The 16114-nt window shown below is 40.5% G+C and overlaps 1 protein-coding gene across 1 annotated transcript in view; it reads left to right on the top strand.

Annotated features, from left to right (window-relative positions):
* The first annotated feature begins 263 nt into the window (after nucleotides 1-263).
* The window catches only part of SPOCD1 (SPOC domain containing 1), a 33046-nt gene continuing 17195 nt past the window's right edge, over nucleotides 264-16114 (top strand). The window contains exons 1-5 of the mRNA XM_087939544.1: nucleotides 264-311; nucleotides 2836-2940; nucleotides 5685-5769; nucleotides 11086-11209; nucleotides 13521-13680. Of these exons, the coding sequence (XP_087795670.1) occupies nucleotides 300-311; nucleotides 2836-2940; nucleotides 5685-5769; nucleotides 11086-11209; nucleotides 13521-13680 (486 nt within the window). The 5' untranslated portion in view covers nucleotides 264-299. The remainder of the gene's footprint in view (nucleotides 312-2835; nucleotides 2941-5684; nucleotides 5770-11085; nucleotides 11210-13520; nucleotides 13681-16114) is intronic.

Consider the following 16114-nt stretch of genomic DNA (forward strand, 5'->3'; position numbering starts at 1 on the left):
CAATGTACCATTTCTTAGGTGCAAATTTCAGTCCCATCTTTCAGAGAAGGGAAACTTAAAATCAAGAGCAGTCTATGAAACATTTTTATTTGGACCTAGTGCCCAACAGAATAGTCAAGAAGAATCTTTGTGTTTGATTTTGATGATGGATTTGAGGGAAAACAGATCAGGAGACGATCCTTTTGTGTAAACAGGTCACTAAAAAAGAGATAAACTAATATGAAAGGATGACTTAAGGTTTGTATGTTCTTTCTAAGGAAGAAGAAGGCTTTCTGCGGTGTCAGTCTCAGAGCGTAAAAATGGTCTTTTATGTAAGTTCCTTTTCTTTTTGCAGCATAATAGATAGAAACTGCCTTTGATTAAACTTCTCCATTGGAGTAATTGTTAAACGTGCAGCACAGATATTTTGTTCCAGGTTCAAACTGCAATTTCTAGAGTGCAAATTCTGAAGTTACTAGTTTTTAGTGGTCTTGGTGTTACAATCACAACAACAGTCCCACCTGGAGGCAAGAGTTCCAAAACAATTTAAAGAGCCAAATGTTTACAGGTAGCCCTCAGCTTAGGACTGTAAGTAAGCCAGAATTACATTTGTAAGTCATGCTGTTCATTAAGGGTCGGTCCCATAGTCATGTGACTACAATTTATGATATTTTGGTCAAAAACTGACATTTAGCAATAGCTCTTAGACTTATATACCGCTTCATGGTGCTTTACAGCCCCCTCTAAGCGGTCTACAGAGTCAGCATATTGCCCCCAACAATGTGGGCCCCCATTTTACCCACCTCAAAAGGATGAGTCAACCTTGAGCCTGGTGGGATTTGAACTACCAAATTACAGTCAGCTGCAGTCAGCAGAAGTAGCCTGCAGTACTGCATTCTAACCACTGCGCCACCAAGGCTCAGTACATCAAATTAATGGCAAAAAACATCCCATAGAGAACAATAGGTTCATTTAAAAATGAAATTGCAAAAAGAATCACGTGATAATCCACTTTATGATCATCACAATTTACAACTGTAATGGACAGGCTCCATTAAGATCAAAAATATTCATGTAAATATTCATATTTAATTTATAATATCTATGTAGTTATATTGTATACTGAAAAATATATAACATACGTCCTTTTATAGTTAGGGAATAGAGAGCAAAGTACATAGACTATAATTATATAGATTTATGTCTGATTTCTCTCTCTCTCTCTCTCTCTCTCTCTCTCTCTCTCTCTCTCTATATATATATATATATATATATATATATATATATATATATCTATATCTATATCTATATCTATATATATATATCTATGGCATTCAGCTTTGTTCGGTATTCACGTCCTGTAGTTGTGCTTTTAAAGTTGTAGCAACGTGCAGAATCTCATCTGCCATCATCCAGAACATACAGAACATACATCCAGTACATACAGAAGCCTGATGATGGAGATGAGATTCTGCCGAAACGTTGCTACAACTTTAAAAGCACAACTACAATGACGTGGAAAAATACCCGAACAAAGCTGAATGCCATACATGTAAGTACCCGCGAAAACTTAAGAAAACAAATATCTATATCTATATATCTATATCTATATATCTATATCTCTAAATCTAACTATCATCTATCTATCTATCTATCTATCTATCTATCTATCTATCTATCTATCTATCTATCTATCTATCCTTAGTGTTACTATGATATTTTTCTTTTTTGAACCAATGACCTATATTCATGAATCACTTTTTATTAATATTATTAAGGCATTGTGAATTAGTATTACCAATACTATGAGTAACTGTCAAGTATTAATTGTATGTATGGTATTTATTGTACTGTCAAGAAAATGATGTTGAAAAATATTGACACATCTTCTATTATAGAAATTTTTGTAATTTTTTTAATTATTTGAATTTTTATAATGTATTAATATTTTGAATTTCAATAAGGAATTTTTAAATTAAAAAAAGATCAAAAATTGAGGACTATCTGTAGATTTTATAGTTATGCTATAGGTGAAAAAATGGGGAAAATTGTTAAGAGTGTTTTCATGTGTAAGCTTTGAAAGAGTTTTGTGAGTTTTGACATCCTTGTCTGTTAAGATTCACAGATGCAGGAAACAATAAAACTGTTTAGAATAAAACTGATAAAAACCCAAAGCTACTTGGAACTTCACCCAGGCATTTACTTCTGCATCCAGTAGAAGTATTTTAGGATTGCTGTCTAGAAATTTAAAATGTCCTCTTTCCCTAAAGATGTATATTTACAGAAGTGTTTTTTTTTTACAAAATGATATAAATTTACAATCTATAGTACTAATATATTATCCCTTTAAAATATCATTGCTCTTTATGTGATTATTCAGTTCTAAAATAATTCAGAAGAATTTTTTGTCAGAAATTTTTAGTATATGGATAATCCTCGACTTACAACCCCAATTGAACCCAACGTTTCTGTTGCTAAGTAAGGCAGTTGTTAAATGAATTTTGCCCCATTGTATGAGCTTTCTTGCCACCACTGTTAAGTGAATCCCTGCAATTGTTAAGTTAATGACGTGGTTGTTAAGGGAATCTGACTCCCCAATGACTTTGCTTGCCAGAAGGTTGCAAAAGGGGTTCACAGGACCTTGGGGCACTGCAACCATCATAAATACAAACCAGTTGCCAAGTTGCTAGTTCTCTGAATTTTGTTTATGTGACCAAAGAGATGCTGTACCAGTTGTGAGTGAGAAAAACAGTCATCAATCACTTTTTTCAGTGCCGTTGTAACTTTGAATGGTCACTAAATGAACTGTTGTAGGTCAAGGATTACCTGTAATTGTGTGGGGTTTTTTTTCCTTAGGAACTTTTTGGGTCACTAGTGAAACTTCTTGGAAGTCCCAGCGTTAATCAGAAAAAGTCCAGATTGGGAAGACTTACAGAACTGGAGGATTCTTCAAATGCTGAGGTGAATCATTCCATAGTTTCATTCAGAGTTGTTATTTTGCACTTTCCTTTGCAACTTCATGGAATAATTGAATAAATGACAGAACAGAACAGCTGTGAATGACAGAAAGATGGAATAGAATGCACGCATCATTCAGGCAAAAACTTAATAATTTGTGCCAAGAAGAATTCTGATAAATTTCCATCCAGTGAAGTTGCAGGAGAAAAGACCGCTCTCACCAATTCAATATTTAATGTATTGATCATTTATTGGTTCATTTTTTCCCTTCTTCTCTTTCTGGTGGTCTTGAGTGGATTATCAGATTCAAAATCAGAGCATTCATCCAAAAGAGTACCTATACAACAAAATCAATTATTTTGAACATACTTTCCAGGGCTCATTGCTATGAAATACTTTTGGATATCTGAGAGTTTGATGGCTTCTTGTTTGTTCTATAACTCAGTTAAAGTAATACTGATTTATTTAGAAATTCCTAGTGAAGGAAAGATCCCAAGACCCCCTTCCCCTAAAAAAATTAGCATCTGCCAGAAATTCTTGTTTTTGCTTTGCAGACCTTTTGCAATCAGTTGCTAATGTATAAGGGGTGGGGGGTAATGAAAACAGCTTGGTCAGTAAACCCGCAGAAATGCCTGCTCTGTTGAAACCCTAAATGGTGTCCAACCTTTCCCTGGGCCTAGAATGAATTTGGTTTGGGCCACACTAAAATAAAAAACAAGATACGATCATCCCAAAAGCCTAAAAACTAGTAACTTAAATTTTTTGGAATAAAGTAGTGGTGTTTTTTTTTTTTTATTATTAAAAATATTTTTTTTTATCACAGCCATGGTATAAGGAGGCCTCATAAAAAAGGAACTTGGGGATAGTAAATGCTAGGAATTGTTTAAATGATTAATTATATATTGATTTGCTGAATATAGAACAGGGGTGGGATTCAAATTTTGTAACAACTGGTTCTGTGGGCATGGCTAGGTGGGCATGGCTTGCATTTTTTGGGCAGCACCACCCCACCTACCCTGTTTGGGGGGCCTTCTGGGCCTCAGGCAAGCCTCCTGAGGGGTGTTTTTGCTCCCAGGAAGCTTCCCTGGGGCCCAGGAAGGAAAAGAACAGTGCCCCCCTCCATTTTTTGTCTTCCTGGGCCTCAGGGAAGCCTCCTGGGCAAAGCAGTAAGTAAGCGAGGTGGATCCCGGCACAGCTGATCATCGGAACAGCTGATTGTTGGGAAAAAAAGAAATGCCTTAAGGAGTGACTGGGCTGGGGAGAACGCTGCCAGAGATGTTGGGCATGCGCGCAATGTTGCACATGCACGATAAGGACTGACTGGGCAGGGAAGGGAGAGGCGGGCAGAGGGGCGGGAGCCAGGGGCACAATTTGCTGGTTCTTTGAACTGTGCAGAATCAAAACAACCGGTTCTATAGAACTGGTCTGAACCAGTAGAACTCCACCCCTAATATAGGGGATGGAAGTGGGTTGGTCTTTTAGGTCAGGGGTCCCCAACCACCAGTCCCTGGACCGGTACCGGTCCGTGGATCATTTTTTACTGGGCCTCAAAGCTTGGGCGCCACCATCTTGTTTCGACAGTGCTTCCGGGTTTTCAGTTGCTTCCGGTTTTTCAGTTGGAAAGCGGCATTTGGGTGCTCGCGCCTTAGTTTCATCGAAGCGGGGTGGTGGCTTCGAACGAAGAGCCATCCCGATGGCGGTGGAGTCTCACATTACTCAGGTACCAGTCCGTGGAAGAATAAATAATCGTGAAACTGGTCCCTGGTTTGAAAAAGGTTGGGGGCCACTGTTTTAGGTGGTCTTGGGAGATGGCTTCTGGGGCCTGTGAGCAAATAAATCTGTAAAAATGTACTGTTTAAATCAGGGGTCCCCAAATTTGGCAACTTTAAGACTTGTGGACCTCAACTCCCAAAATTCTTCAGCCACAAGTCTTAAAAGTTGCCAAGTTTGGAGACCTCTAGTTTAAGGCATGGAGCGATCCCCCCATATCCTTCTTTTGTGCAGAAAAAAGTCTTTTCAAATCTCCACTTCAGTGTGTGGTTCCATTAGGTGTTGCCCACAGGGCAGGACCAGCTTTCTGGGGCAGTATCATTTATTTTTTTTAAAAAGCAGAATTGTTATTGTTTCTAAAATAAATGCTTAACATATGTGCTAAATGGGAAATTCTGAGCAGCTTCAATATTAGCTAACAGCTAAATACCAGTTGACACCTCAAGTCAAGGAAAGACAAAGATAAAAATAGAGCTTATGCTAGCAAAAACTAGGTTATAGTTAAACTGTTAAACTGGGGATGTGACACAGGCAAGCAGGCTTTTTTGAGGGGAGTAGGTACCATATAAAGTTGATGTCTTTGACAGGATGCGGGGCCAAAGTGGTGGCAGGGGAGGGTGAACTTCTGTAAGGAGATAAAAAGCTGGTGAATGCTTCCTGCTGGGCCCAGCTTGTGTGCACCCGTGTTTGCAAATAAAATGAATAAATCCTTTGCTGCTTCCAAGCTATTGTCTCAAGTTGTTCTGTCTGCAAACTCGTACTGTTTCTAACAGTAGCAATAGTTAAACAATCCATGGATTAATCTGATGCCTGAGCCCATTTCTAGGGTAAACTTCCTTTTTCTCCTATGCAACTGTGGGCTGCATACTAATGACCAACCAGTGGGTAATTTAATTTGAATTCATGTCTGGAAGAGGCCATTAATTTAATCCTGTTTTTTTTCCCTTGCATTATTGTCATAATTCCTGCAATGCAAGAAATATGAAGGCAGTGGGGCCAGGCTCTGTTCAAAGAGAAAAGAAGAAGATAGCCTCTGTTTGCTAAACAGAGCCATATGTTTAGGTAAGTTGCTGCTAGTTTATTTATTTATAGAATTTATAACCAGCGAAGAGATCTGGGCATCTTATAAAAAAGTAAAGGTGACTTTATCTATGTCAGGTTTCCAAGTGATGAAATCCATTTAAAAAGAAAAGAACAAAGCCCATCTTCCACGACAAATTCTTTTATTTAGGAAAGCATCGAATTGGCAAAGTCCATGTTAATTCTGGGTTGTGTCCAGTCTTTTTCTTGAAGACATTTTACTTCTCATCCAAGTAGTTTCTTCAGTGCTGATTGATTGGTGGAGAATGGAAGCATTTTATGTTCCTTGAAGTAACTTAGTGCTAATGACTAGATTGATGGCAAGGAATATAAATCCTTCCATTCTCCACCCTTCAGTCAGAAATGAAGAAGCTTCTTAGATGAGAAGCGAAATGTCTTCAAATAAAAACAAAGCAAGTCCAGTTGCCTTTTGAAAAAGCACCTTTGGGACAGCTATGTCCTGGATGACGGAGAATCTCCATAGACACTGCAGTCCTTCATATTGTAGTAGAAAGGAGACTGTCAGATAATTAAGGACTTGCTTATTTTATATGTTCAGGAGCCAATTAATAGAGTGAATTAAGGTTGAACCCATGATCAGTGACTCCCAGTTTGAGGGCTGGGACAACACTGGGAATGTTGAAATTGCATTTTGGCTGTGTTACCCAATAGCTATCGTGGTCAGCTTCCAGTTTTAAAAAATGAAAAAGAAAAACTAAGGATGCTTCTCACCAATATTGCAGAGTACGTCATTCGGCTCAGCAGCTTATTTTTCCTGTAATTCTCAACAAAGAGGCAGATTTCCAAAGAAAACAGCCCCATTTATTTTTATTTTATAGGAATGTTATGGCCCCTAGAGGCATTTTTTAAAATACGGACGATGCTAGAAGCTGATGTTTTCCTTTATAACTTCCCCATTTCTTCCTTAATTTTGTTTTCTATTATTTTTTAATTGAACATCCCATTGCACATAGGGCCTGGAGGGCGCAAACGGAAATGTCTGTAGTGTTTTTAAACCCTGCCCTGGGGACTTGTGTGATAAGCTTTATGACAGAATAAGGGTTTGAACAAATGTCAGGTTGCTGTGGGCCTGGCCCCTCTATCACATTGACAATCAACTGGGAATTGTGAGATTTATTGGTCATAAAGTGTAAATAGAACTTATAAGAGCTCTCGGTTTGATCCGTTGCAATGGAGTAATGGGATAATTTATGGGATGAGCAAGACTGTCTTGTTTGTGGGGGCAGTTTTTTAGATGCTGATCCTCAACACTGGGGATATCTGTGGATGATGCAGGAGCCACTGTTGAGTCCACCATCACCCTGGAAAATCCTCCCCGGAGGGACCCCAGCATGGGGCATGGCCCATGGCTCGAGGAAGGGAGGCACCCCTCTAGAGTGAAAGGTACCCCCCGGGGTCAAGTTTGATGGGGACCCCCCAACAACTGGAATTTTTCCTCGTGGACGTGCTAACCTACATGCAGGAGTATGGGAGGGAACTCCCCCCAGAAGGAGCCAAAGCCAGTCTTCACCCTGGTCCTAGAAGAGGGGGGTGCATGTTGGATGGTGACCTGCCACAATGCAGAAAGAGTTCCGAAACATCAACTGCTTTATGACGGCTCTGAGGCAAAGATTTGAGGACCCCCTAACTGATCGAAAGGCTAGAGAAAGCATCAGGCGCATCAGACAGGGAGACCAACCAGTGGCTGAATACATCAAGGAATTCTGAGACCTGGCCAGCCACGTGGATTGGCTAAGGAAATACTGGTGAGCTGGTTCAAGGATGGGCTCAACGATAATGGCCTGTGTGGCCCGCGGAGCCCCACTGCCTATATGACTAGCATGTTTTGGCTGAGGAAGCTGAAATCAACCAAGCCCGGAACCAGTACTGCACGAGTCACACCTGGAGGAGGTCCCCACCTGAATAGAGAAGAGAGATGGCCAAATCTTGCTCTGCCCCACCGCATGCGACCACCTCTTTTATCTGCAAGAAAGAAGGCCACTGCATGGTTGATTGTTGTGCAAAGGCCCCTGCCCAGAAGGAAGAGAACCAACCATAGGAACGCCTGCAAAACCACCACAGCATCCTAGGGACAGCACTTTGAAGAGTCACATGGTCATGCAGTTTCTGCCAGAGTCACCTCCGGCACTGGGAACTCTAACCCCTCCAGCAGAAGAACCTGACCATTCAGGGAGTGACTACAAAGACCCATTGGTAAGTGGGAAAGTTGAACCCCATAGAACTGTTAATCCCACTAACGAGGAGAAAAGTAAGATTTAAAGCGTTGTTGGACTCGGGAATGCACAAGGAACCTAATAATCCCTACTTTAGTCGGAAGACTGGAGATCCAACTAAGGTCATTAAAAACTCCAGGCTCTTTTTGCCAGCTTGATGGATCCATTGTGGGAAGCACCCCAGCCACTTGTGCCACTGAACTGTTGGAGCTCACCACGGCAAACCACTCCAAAACCATTGCTTTCGTTGTAACACCAGGGATTGAGTGACTACTAGTTTTGGGACTAACCTGGCTAAAGAAATAGAACCCGAGGGTGGACTGGATAGAAGGGACCCATGGATTCCCTAACAGTGAATCGGCCCAGATGGAGGAGCCTCACAAGGCAGGAATGCCACACCATCTCACAAGGCAGGAATGCCACACCATGAGGAAATAGTTCCTGCTGTGACAAGCAGATCCCTATCAGGCATCCCCAGAGAGTACTGAGACTTAATTGATGTGTTTAGTGAAGCAGCTCCAGACAAACTCCCCTCTCATAGACCAACAGACTGCCATTGAGATTCTACCAGGGTCCAAACTACCTAAGCCAAAAATGTATGCCGTGACCCCTTGGGAACTGGATGACCTGTGCTGATTCATAGACAAAAAAACTCGAGTGCGGCTTCATCGAACCTGTCAGTCCCAAGATGGCAGCCCCAGTACTGTTCCAAGAGAAAAAGGACTGCTCACTACGTCTATGAGTGGACTATAGAAATTTGAATGCTATTTGCAAGGATAATCTGTACCCCCTACCCCTGATAAAAAACATACTGGCTCATTTAATAAAAGGGAGGATTTTCTCCAAATTAGATTTAAAGGAAGCTTATTAAGGGATCTGAATTTGGGAGGGAGAATCAGTAGAAAACAGTGTTTAACTGTCCGTTGGGGTGTTTTCAGTTCAAAGCTTTGGTGTTCCGACTCCAGGGGCCCCCAGCTGTTTTCATGCAGCTGATTAACGAAGTGCTGCATGAGCACTTGTACAAAGGGGTTTTGGTTTATTTTGATGACATATTGATTTACACTGAAACTAAGGCTGAACATATTAAGTTAGTGTGGGAAGTCTTGAAAAAGCTACGAGCAGTTAAGTTGTTTGCCAAACTGTCCAAGTGCAAATTCCACCAAAGTAAAATAAATTACTTGGAATACCGAATCTATCATCAAGGAGTGGAAATGGATTCAGAAAATGTCAGGCTGGTGCTGGAGTGGGAAAACCCCTCATGTCCGCAAGCAATTACACAGCTTCCTGGGTTTTGCCAACTTCTATCAGAAATCCCTTCTTTTGCCCAAATAGCACTTCCAATTACTAACTTGTTGGAAACCAAAGGGGTAGATAAACCAAAACCTAGCTAGCCACCAAAATTGTCTATGGAAGGCCAAGCAGCCTTTGTAAAGCTGAAAAGATTTTTTCAGCCAAACTGGTGTTAAAACATCTTGATCTGGAAAAACTTTGTAGTTCAAGCTGATGCCAGTGATGTGGCAGTTGCAGCAGACCTACTCCAAGAAAAGGAAGAAGGCAAACTGCAACCATGTGCATACACTTCTAAAAAATTGATTGAAACTGAAGAAAGATGGGCAAAAAAAGAGATTCTGAGATTTGCAACAGCTTCCTTGAAGAAGGGGCTATGAAGAAGATAAGGTCCTTCTTGTCATGTTTATTGCAGTCAGCAATAATTCAGGAGCGCTTATCGTGGTCTATAAAATGTTGAAATCCCTTACAGGCTCTGAAGAATATCTGTCATGCATTAATGGGCCATACATTTCATTCAGTGGATGTTTTAAATTCCTCTATTTATTTCTAGAATCAGAAGTGTACTCAGAAAAATACAAAATTCTCTGCAATTTAAATTCATTAAATGTTGCAAAAAGCATTGGTAAAAGCACTGGAAGTGAATGGCAGCCTTTGAGCTTCCAAACCAGAAAAGTTAGAACCCATATCTTCCTGTCACAAAGACAAAGACATGCGTGATTAGTCCTGTTTCACAGACCTTGAAAGCAAAGCTTGGAATTTTCAGAGAAAAAGAGAAGTCCAGGAAAACTGAAATGGAAAGAAGAGGTGCTTCTGATAACGAGCTCAACAATTTCTGTTTTGAGTCTTTTGTGATTTGGAATGGCAATTTGAATTCCTGCTCTAATCTCTTTACAGCAGTTTTTTCAAACTTGGCAAATTTAAAATGTGTGGACTTCAACTCCCAGAATTCCTCGGCCAGGATGGTGTCTGAGGAATTCTGGGAGCCGATGTCCACTTATCTTAAAGATGCTAGCTTGAAAGATGCGGTTTTTTCAGCAAGTTCTTTTTTATTACTTGAAAACAAACAAGTACAAGGGTTTAAACTGCCCCAATCTAATTCTCTCATTTAGTTCTGAGATAATTTTAATTTTTGAATCTGGTTTGATAATTAGAGAGAGCGTTTGAATTGGGACCTGCCTCCCCATAAGATATCTCAGTTGAGGCAAATTTCATTAAACTGATTGGAAGGCTAAGAATGAAGCTGTCAGTTTTGGAAGCCATATTGAGATCTGATGCTCCCACACTGGCACAATTGAGCCTGAGAAAGTGGGAGGGGGGAATTCATTGGAGTATATCTAGTTAGACATAATAAAATTCTTTTTCTGATTCAAGGTCAGGTCATGTTACTTTGGGACGGATGGTGATTGGGCCACGTGATGTGGTGATGGGTGCAAAGGATGGATTGTATTTTTCACTTATTGTAAAGAAGCCCAGAACTTTCAGATTCGGGATTCCACAGTTGTGCCAGTTACTATCCAAATAAAAGGAACTTTTGAGAGTTTGTCTGTCTCAGAGTTATTGGTTGGAGTGGAGGTTTTCTGGAATGCTGACATTAGGTTTTTGGGGTTTTTTTTTTGAGAAGATAGGGAGGCATTCTTCTGTTGTACTGAATGCATATATATGAACTGCCAAAAAGTGGAGCTTTTAACAAGGAAGTAATAGTAGGCCTTCCTCAAATTTCCTTCTGCAAATTCCTCTGTTATATTGCCTCAAGTATGTCCTATTATTTTAAAAGGCTGCAGAACAAAAGAGAAGACAACACCAAAAAGGACTCCCAAACCAATATCTAGGTCTTGGCTCTCTCAAGAACAAAGTCGCATTAAAGTCATGGAAGCCTTGACAGAAACCCTCCAGAAAAGGTAGGTCAGTATGGCTGGACATCCTTGGTATACAGGAGGGGGACAAACGTGATGAGATTAATTTTTAATTACCATGAATCAAATTGGGAATTTAAATTTGATAAATAATAGTAATTAAAAATTAATTGATGCGTGGAATCAAATGCAGGACCCAAAAGCCGATAATCAACGCTTACTGAAGAACAACTCATTTAACAGTGGGCATTGGAGATTATACTGTTTCTCAGCTACTCTTTGGCACAAATGCAGGGAGAAAATAAGACACTCTTCGCTTCAGTATTTCGTAACACAAAAGCTTATTGTTTATTCCTTCCTCCGCAAGGAGTCCGAGATAATAGCTAAGCAAACAAAATAAAGTTGGATCTAACCCGAGTTTCCTGGGACTCAATATTTATAATGATTTCCCCTCATTACCCTTCATTACCCCTGATTACCGTTCTTAATGATAATGATTCGTATGAACTCAATCACATGAATCGTGGTTAATGCATAGAGTTTCACCTCACAGCATTTTACATAGACCGCACATATAATTATGATAGAGAGTTTATTCTGATGAAGAGGAATGCCATCCTTCAGGTTACTGTGGCTTCGATGCAAACATGTGTGTTGCGTAGTCGCGACACCGTTACTGTCTTCAAGAATTATTTTCTTAATAGAAGAACCTGTCAGTTGGTGATAGAAATTTTGATAAAGGTTACTGAGAATCAGACACTTCAAGGATGCTTGAATTAGCACACATTTTCTTTTATGTTTCTGTTTTGCTAACACGGTCCCACTTTACGATGGTGGCAAACGGAAGTCTCTGTAAGGGTCTGCCTCTCCTCACCGTTCAAGAAAGTAAAGGCTCTTGAAACTCCAGCATTTCAAAAGGAACCTTTTATTGGATGAGAGTGGTTGCAGGACCAAGGAAAGCAGGATCTAAAGTCGCCATCAGGAGACAAACAATACAGTTAGGATAAAGTAGTTAGAAACTCCTCTCCTCAGTCTGAGGTTGAATGAGCCAATCCACAGGTGCAAAGATGCTGCTAGAACGGATGGCCTGAGAAAGAGATAAGAGAAGCTTGTCTTGCAGGAAACTTCAGGACTGAGACACAAAACACATGGCCCTCCCCCCCTTATTACATTCCCTAAAAGGTAAATCAATAGGGCACATAGGTGCCAGGATAAAGGCTATAAACTAGGGCAGTGGTCACCAACCAGTGGGCCAGGGACCATTGGTGGTCCATGAGAAAATTTTGGTGGTTCACAGAGAAATGTCACCCCCAAATAATTAATCTAGGCTGCGTGGGAACATAAGGCTCCGCCTCCCACATGGCCCATGGGAACACAAGTCTCGCGTCACTTGCATTGCAAACAACATGAGGAAGTGAGGGGGGGGGGGGGAGGGAAGAACTTGTCCCACTCTCCCCATGCGGCTTGCCTGGCCACCAGGCTGCTTCTTTCTGCTTCTTTCTTCTTCTGCTTTTGGCTACACACAAGGAAAGCAGCCTAAGTCTTTCTTTCTCTCTCCCAAACTCTGCCAGAAATGAGTCTTTGGGACCATGCAAGGCTTCCTGCTCCAAGAGGTTGCGTTGGTGCGACAAGTCTCACAAAGACTTATTTCTGGTGAAGTTTGGGGGAGAGAAAGAAAGACTTCTGCTGCTGCTTTCCTTGCATGAAGCCAAAAGTCTCTCTCTCTCCCCCTGAGAACAAAGCTGGAGATGGTATAAAGAATGATTGATCAGTAGGAAAACAGGGTGGGGAATTTTCCTGCAGACTTTTGGGAGGATTTTCCCAGGGTTTCTGGTCGCAGAATTTAAAATTATGAGTTTGTTGGTCCCTGAGGTCCAAAAGGTTGGTGAGCTCTGAACTAGGGGGATCCAGGATGTATGGGAAATAGGAAGAGAGCAATAAGCTAATATTGTATCCAGACCTTCTCCCCACAGGAATGGTTGTATCACGATAGGGATCTGACCGTCCCTTTTGTTTTACTTACACAAGTGATAGTATAAATAGCATCCCTTACTCATGAAGATACTTTTTGAGATAGGTTAAGATAATGAGGACCGCCAACATTCCTCCGGTATGCTTTAGGATAGAGTGGCCGCTTGAGTTGGCCTCTGTCTGATTCATAGAACACCAAAGCAAATATTCTTCCTTGGTGTTTCCTGGTATCTTCCAATAAAGTATTTCATTGAAAAGTCTTAAGAGAACAGCATTCCAAATAGCCTGTTTGCTAATTTTTGGTGGAAGTGAAAAGAACACATGTTATTTGGTGCGAGCGATTGACTGGTTAGACTAACGTATCCCATGCCTCTCTGTATTTCAGGCTGAATGAGTCCCCTGACTTGGACGTGCAGAAAAATACAGCATCAAAAATAGCAAAGAAAGTGGAGACGGAGATATTCAAACAGTTTGGCCGTGTGGATCGGCTTTACAAAACCAAGTATCGCAGTCTTCTCTTCAATCTGAAATCAACAGACAACCAGGTCGTAAATACACACACACACATAAAAAGCTAAGTTGCCTCATAATTTATTTTGAAACATTTAAGAGAATCTTAACTATGAAGCAAGGAACTTAAAGTATGGCTTGCTTTATTGCCATCCCGGGCTGTCATTCATGTTTTTGTTCCATTTAAAATTACATTTAATCAGAAAAGGTACTTTTGAACCAAATATCTAGTGAGCAGGATAAATTATTCTTATAAATTAGAAGAATCTTTAATAATTATGGTAAATGATAAATTATAAGATAAATGATAAATTATTCTTGTCTGGTTTTTATTCAATATGATATATAAAAGGGAAGGACAAGGAGGCTGCAGTTCAGTGGCTTATGGCTCCTCCAAATTCTGCTAGATTTAGAAGTAGCACTAGTAATAGCACTTAGACTTATATGCTGCTTTATCATGCCTTACAGCCCTTTAAGCAGTTTACAGAGTCAGCAGATTCCCCCAACAATTCTAAAAGTCCTCATTTTACCAACCTTGGAAGGATGGAAGGCTGAGTCAACCTTGAGCCGGTCAGGATCTAACTGCCAAATCGCACCCAGCCAGCAGTCAGCAGAAGTAGCCTGCAGTACTGCATTCTAACCACTGCACCACTGCATAAAATGAGCTTTTCATGCAATTCTTGGGTTTAACTCTGTATTGAGTGATAGTAGAGGTAGCAACTTTGTTTAGCGCCTTCTATGTTTAAGGACTGCTTACAGTCATTAATGATGAAGAAGTAACTTTATGGCCAGTATTTGTATTTATGACCTTTACAAGTCTGTAAATCAAAGAAAAGCTGAAGTAGAACTGTAGGCACTGTTATAATTCTACTTAACCATTTTGCTTAATGACCAAGTTGCCAGTAATATGTACTCATCCTTGAGTTGCCAGAAAGATGTATCAGCATGAAATTTGCTGTCACCCTTGTTGGTCCATCTGCTGCCTCTCCAAGTAGTCCCTGACTTATAATCACAATTGGGACCAAGATTTCCATCTCATTAAATGAGTCACACCTGGTTTTATGGTTTTATTTTTATTTTTTTGCTACAGATAAGTCAATCATGTAGTTGTTAAGCAAATCTAACTTCTTCCATGGACTTTGCTTCTCAGAAATCAGCTGGGAAGTTACAAATGGCAATCCCATGATCCTAGGATGCTGCAACCATCATAATTACATGCTGGTTGCCAGTTGTCCAAATTTTGACCATATGACTGCAGGGACCACTGTAAGAATCATGTTAAGGCCAGTTGTAATTCACTTTTTTTCAATGCCATTGTAACTGCAGCCCTTTTCAAAGTGAGAAAACCAAAAGTACACATACAGATTGAATGAAACCTGGCTTAATAGCTGTAATTGTGAGAGGGATCTTAAGAGTCTTAGAGGACGATCAATTAAACATGAGCCAGCAGTTTTCAGCAGCAGCCAAAAAAGCCAATGCAATCCTAAGTTGCATTAACACAATCAAGATCACATGAGGTACTAATACCACTCTATAAACCCTTATTAAGACCACACCTAGAGTACTGCATCCAGTTTTGGTCACTATACTATAAAAAGATGTTGAGGCTCTAGAAAAAGTACAAAGAGCAACCAGGATGATTAGGGGACTGGAGGCTAAAACATATGAAGAACGGTTGCAAGAACTGGGCCTGGCTAGTCTAGTGAAGAGAAGAATCAGGGGAGACATGATAGCAGTCTTCCAATATTTGAGGGGCTATCACAGACAGAAAGGGGTCAAGCTATTTTCTAGAGCACCTGTAGGCCAGACAAGGAATAGTGGATGGAAACTGGACAAGGAGAGATTTAACCTGGAACTAAGGAGAAACTTTCTGACAGTGAGAACAATCAGCCCATGGAACAGAAGTTTTCCTCGGACGTTGTGAGAGTGCCATCAGTTGAGACTTTCAAAAAGAGATTGGACTGCCAATGGTATAGGGTCTCCTGCTTGGGCAGGGGGTTGGACTAGATGACCTACAAGGTCCCTTCCAACTCTGATTATCTGTTATCTGTTTAGTCTGTGAGAATTAGACATGGTTGAATGGAAGAAAAAATATTAGGAAGCACTATTGATTTAATAGCAGTTATTGCCACTGGGAACTTATTTGATGTTTTCATTAAAATTTTTTAATGCTGGTTCATTTGAAATTAACTCACTGGAGGCAACAGGGGACCACTTTTTCACTTTCTCATTGAAGTCTAAAGCACCTGAAGGCCAGACAAGGAATAAAAAATGGAAAGTGGTCAAGGAGCGATTTAACCTAGAAATAAGGAGAAATTTCCTGACAGTGAGAGCAATCAACCCATGGAACAAAAGTTGCCTTCAGAAGTTGTGGGAACTTCATCACTGGAGGCTTTCAAGAAGAGACTGGGCTGCCCTTTCTTAGAAATGGTGTAGGGCAGGGGTGTCAAACTCGATTTCATTGAGGGC

This window comes from Pseudonaja textilis, chromosome 10, assembly GCF_049901715.1.
Source record: "Pseudonaja textilis isolate UNSWEBS1 chromosome 10, rPseTex1.2, whole genome shotgun sequence".
Classification (NCBI taxonomy): Eukaryota; Metazoa; Chordata; class Lepidosauria; order Squamata; family Elapidae; genus Pseudonaja; species Pseudonaja textilis.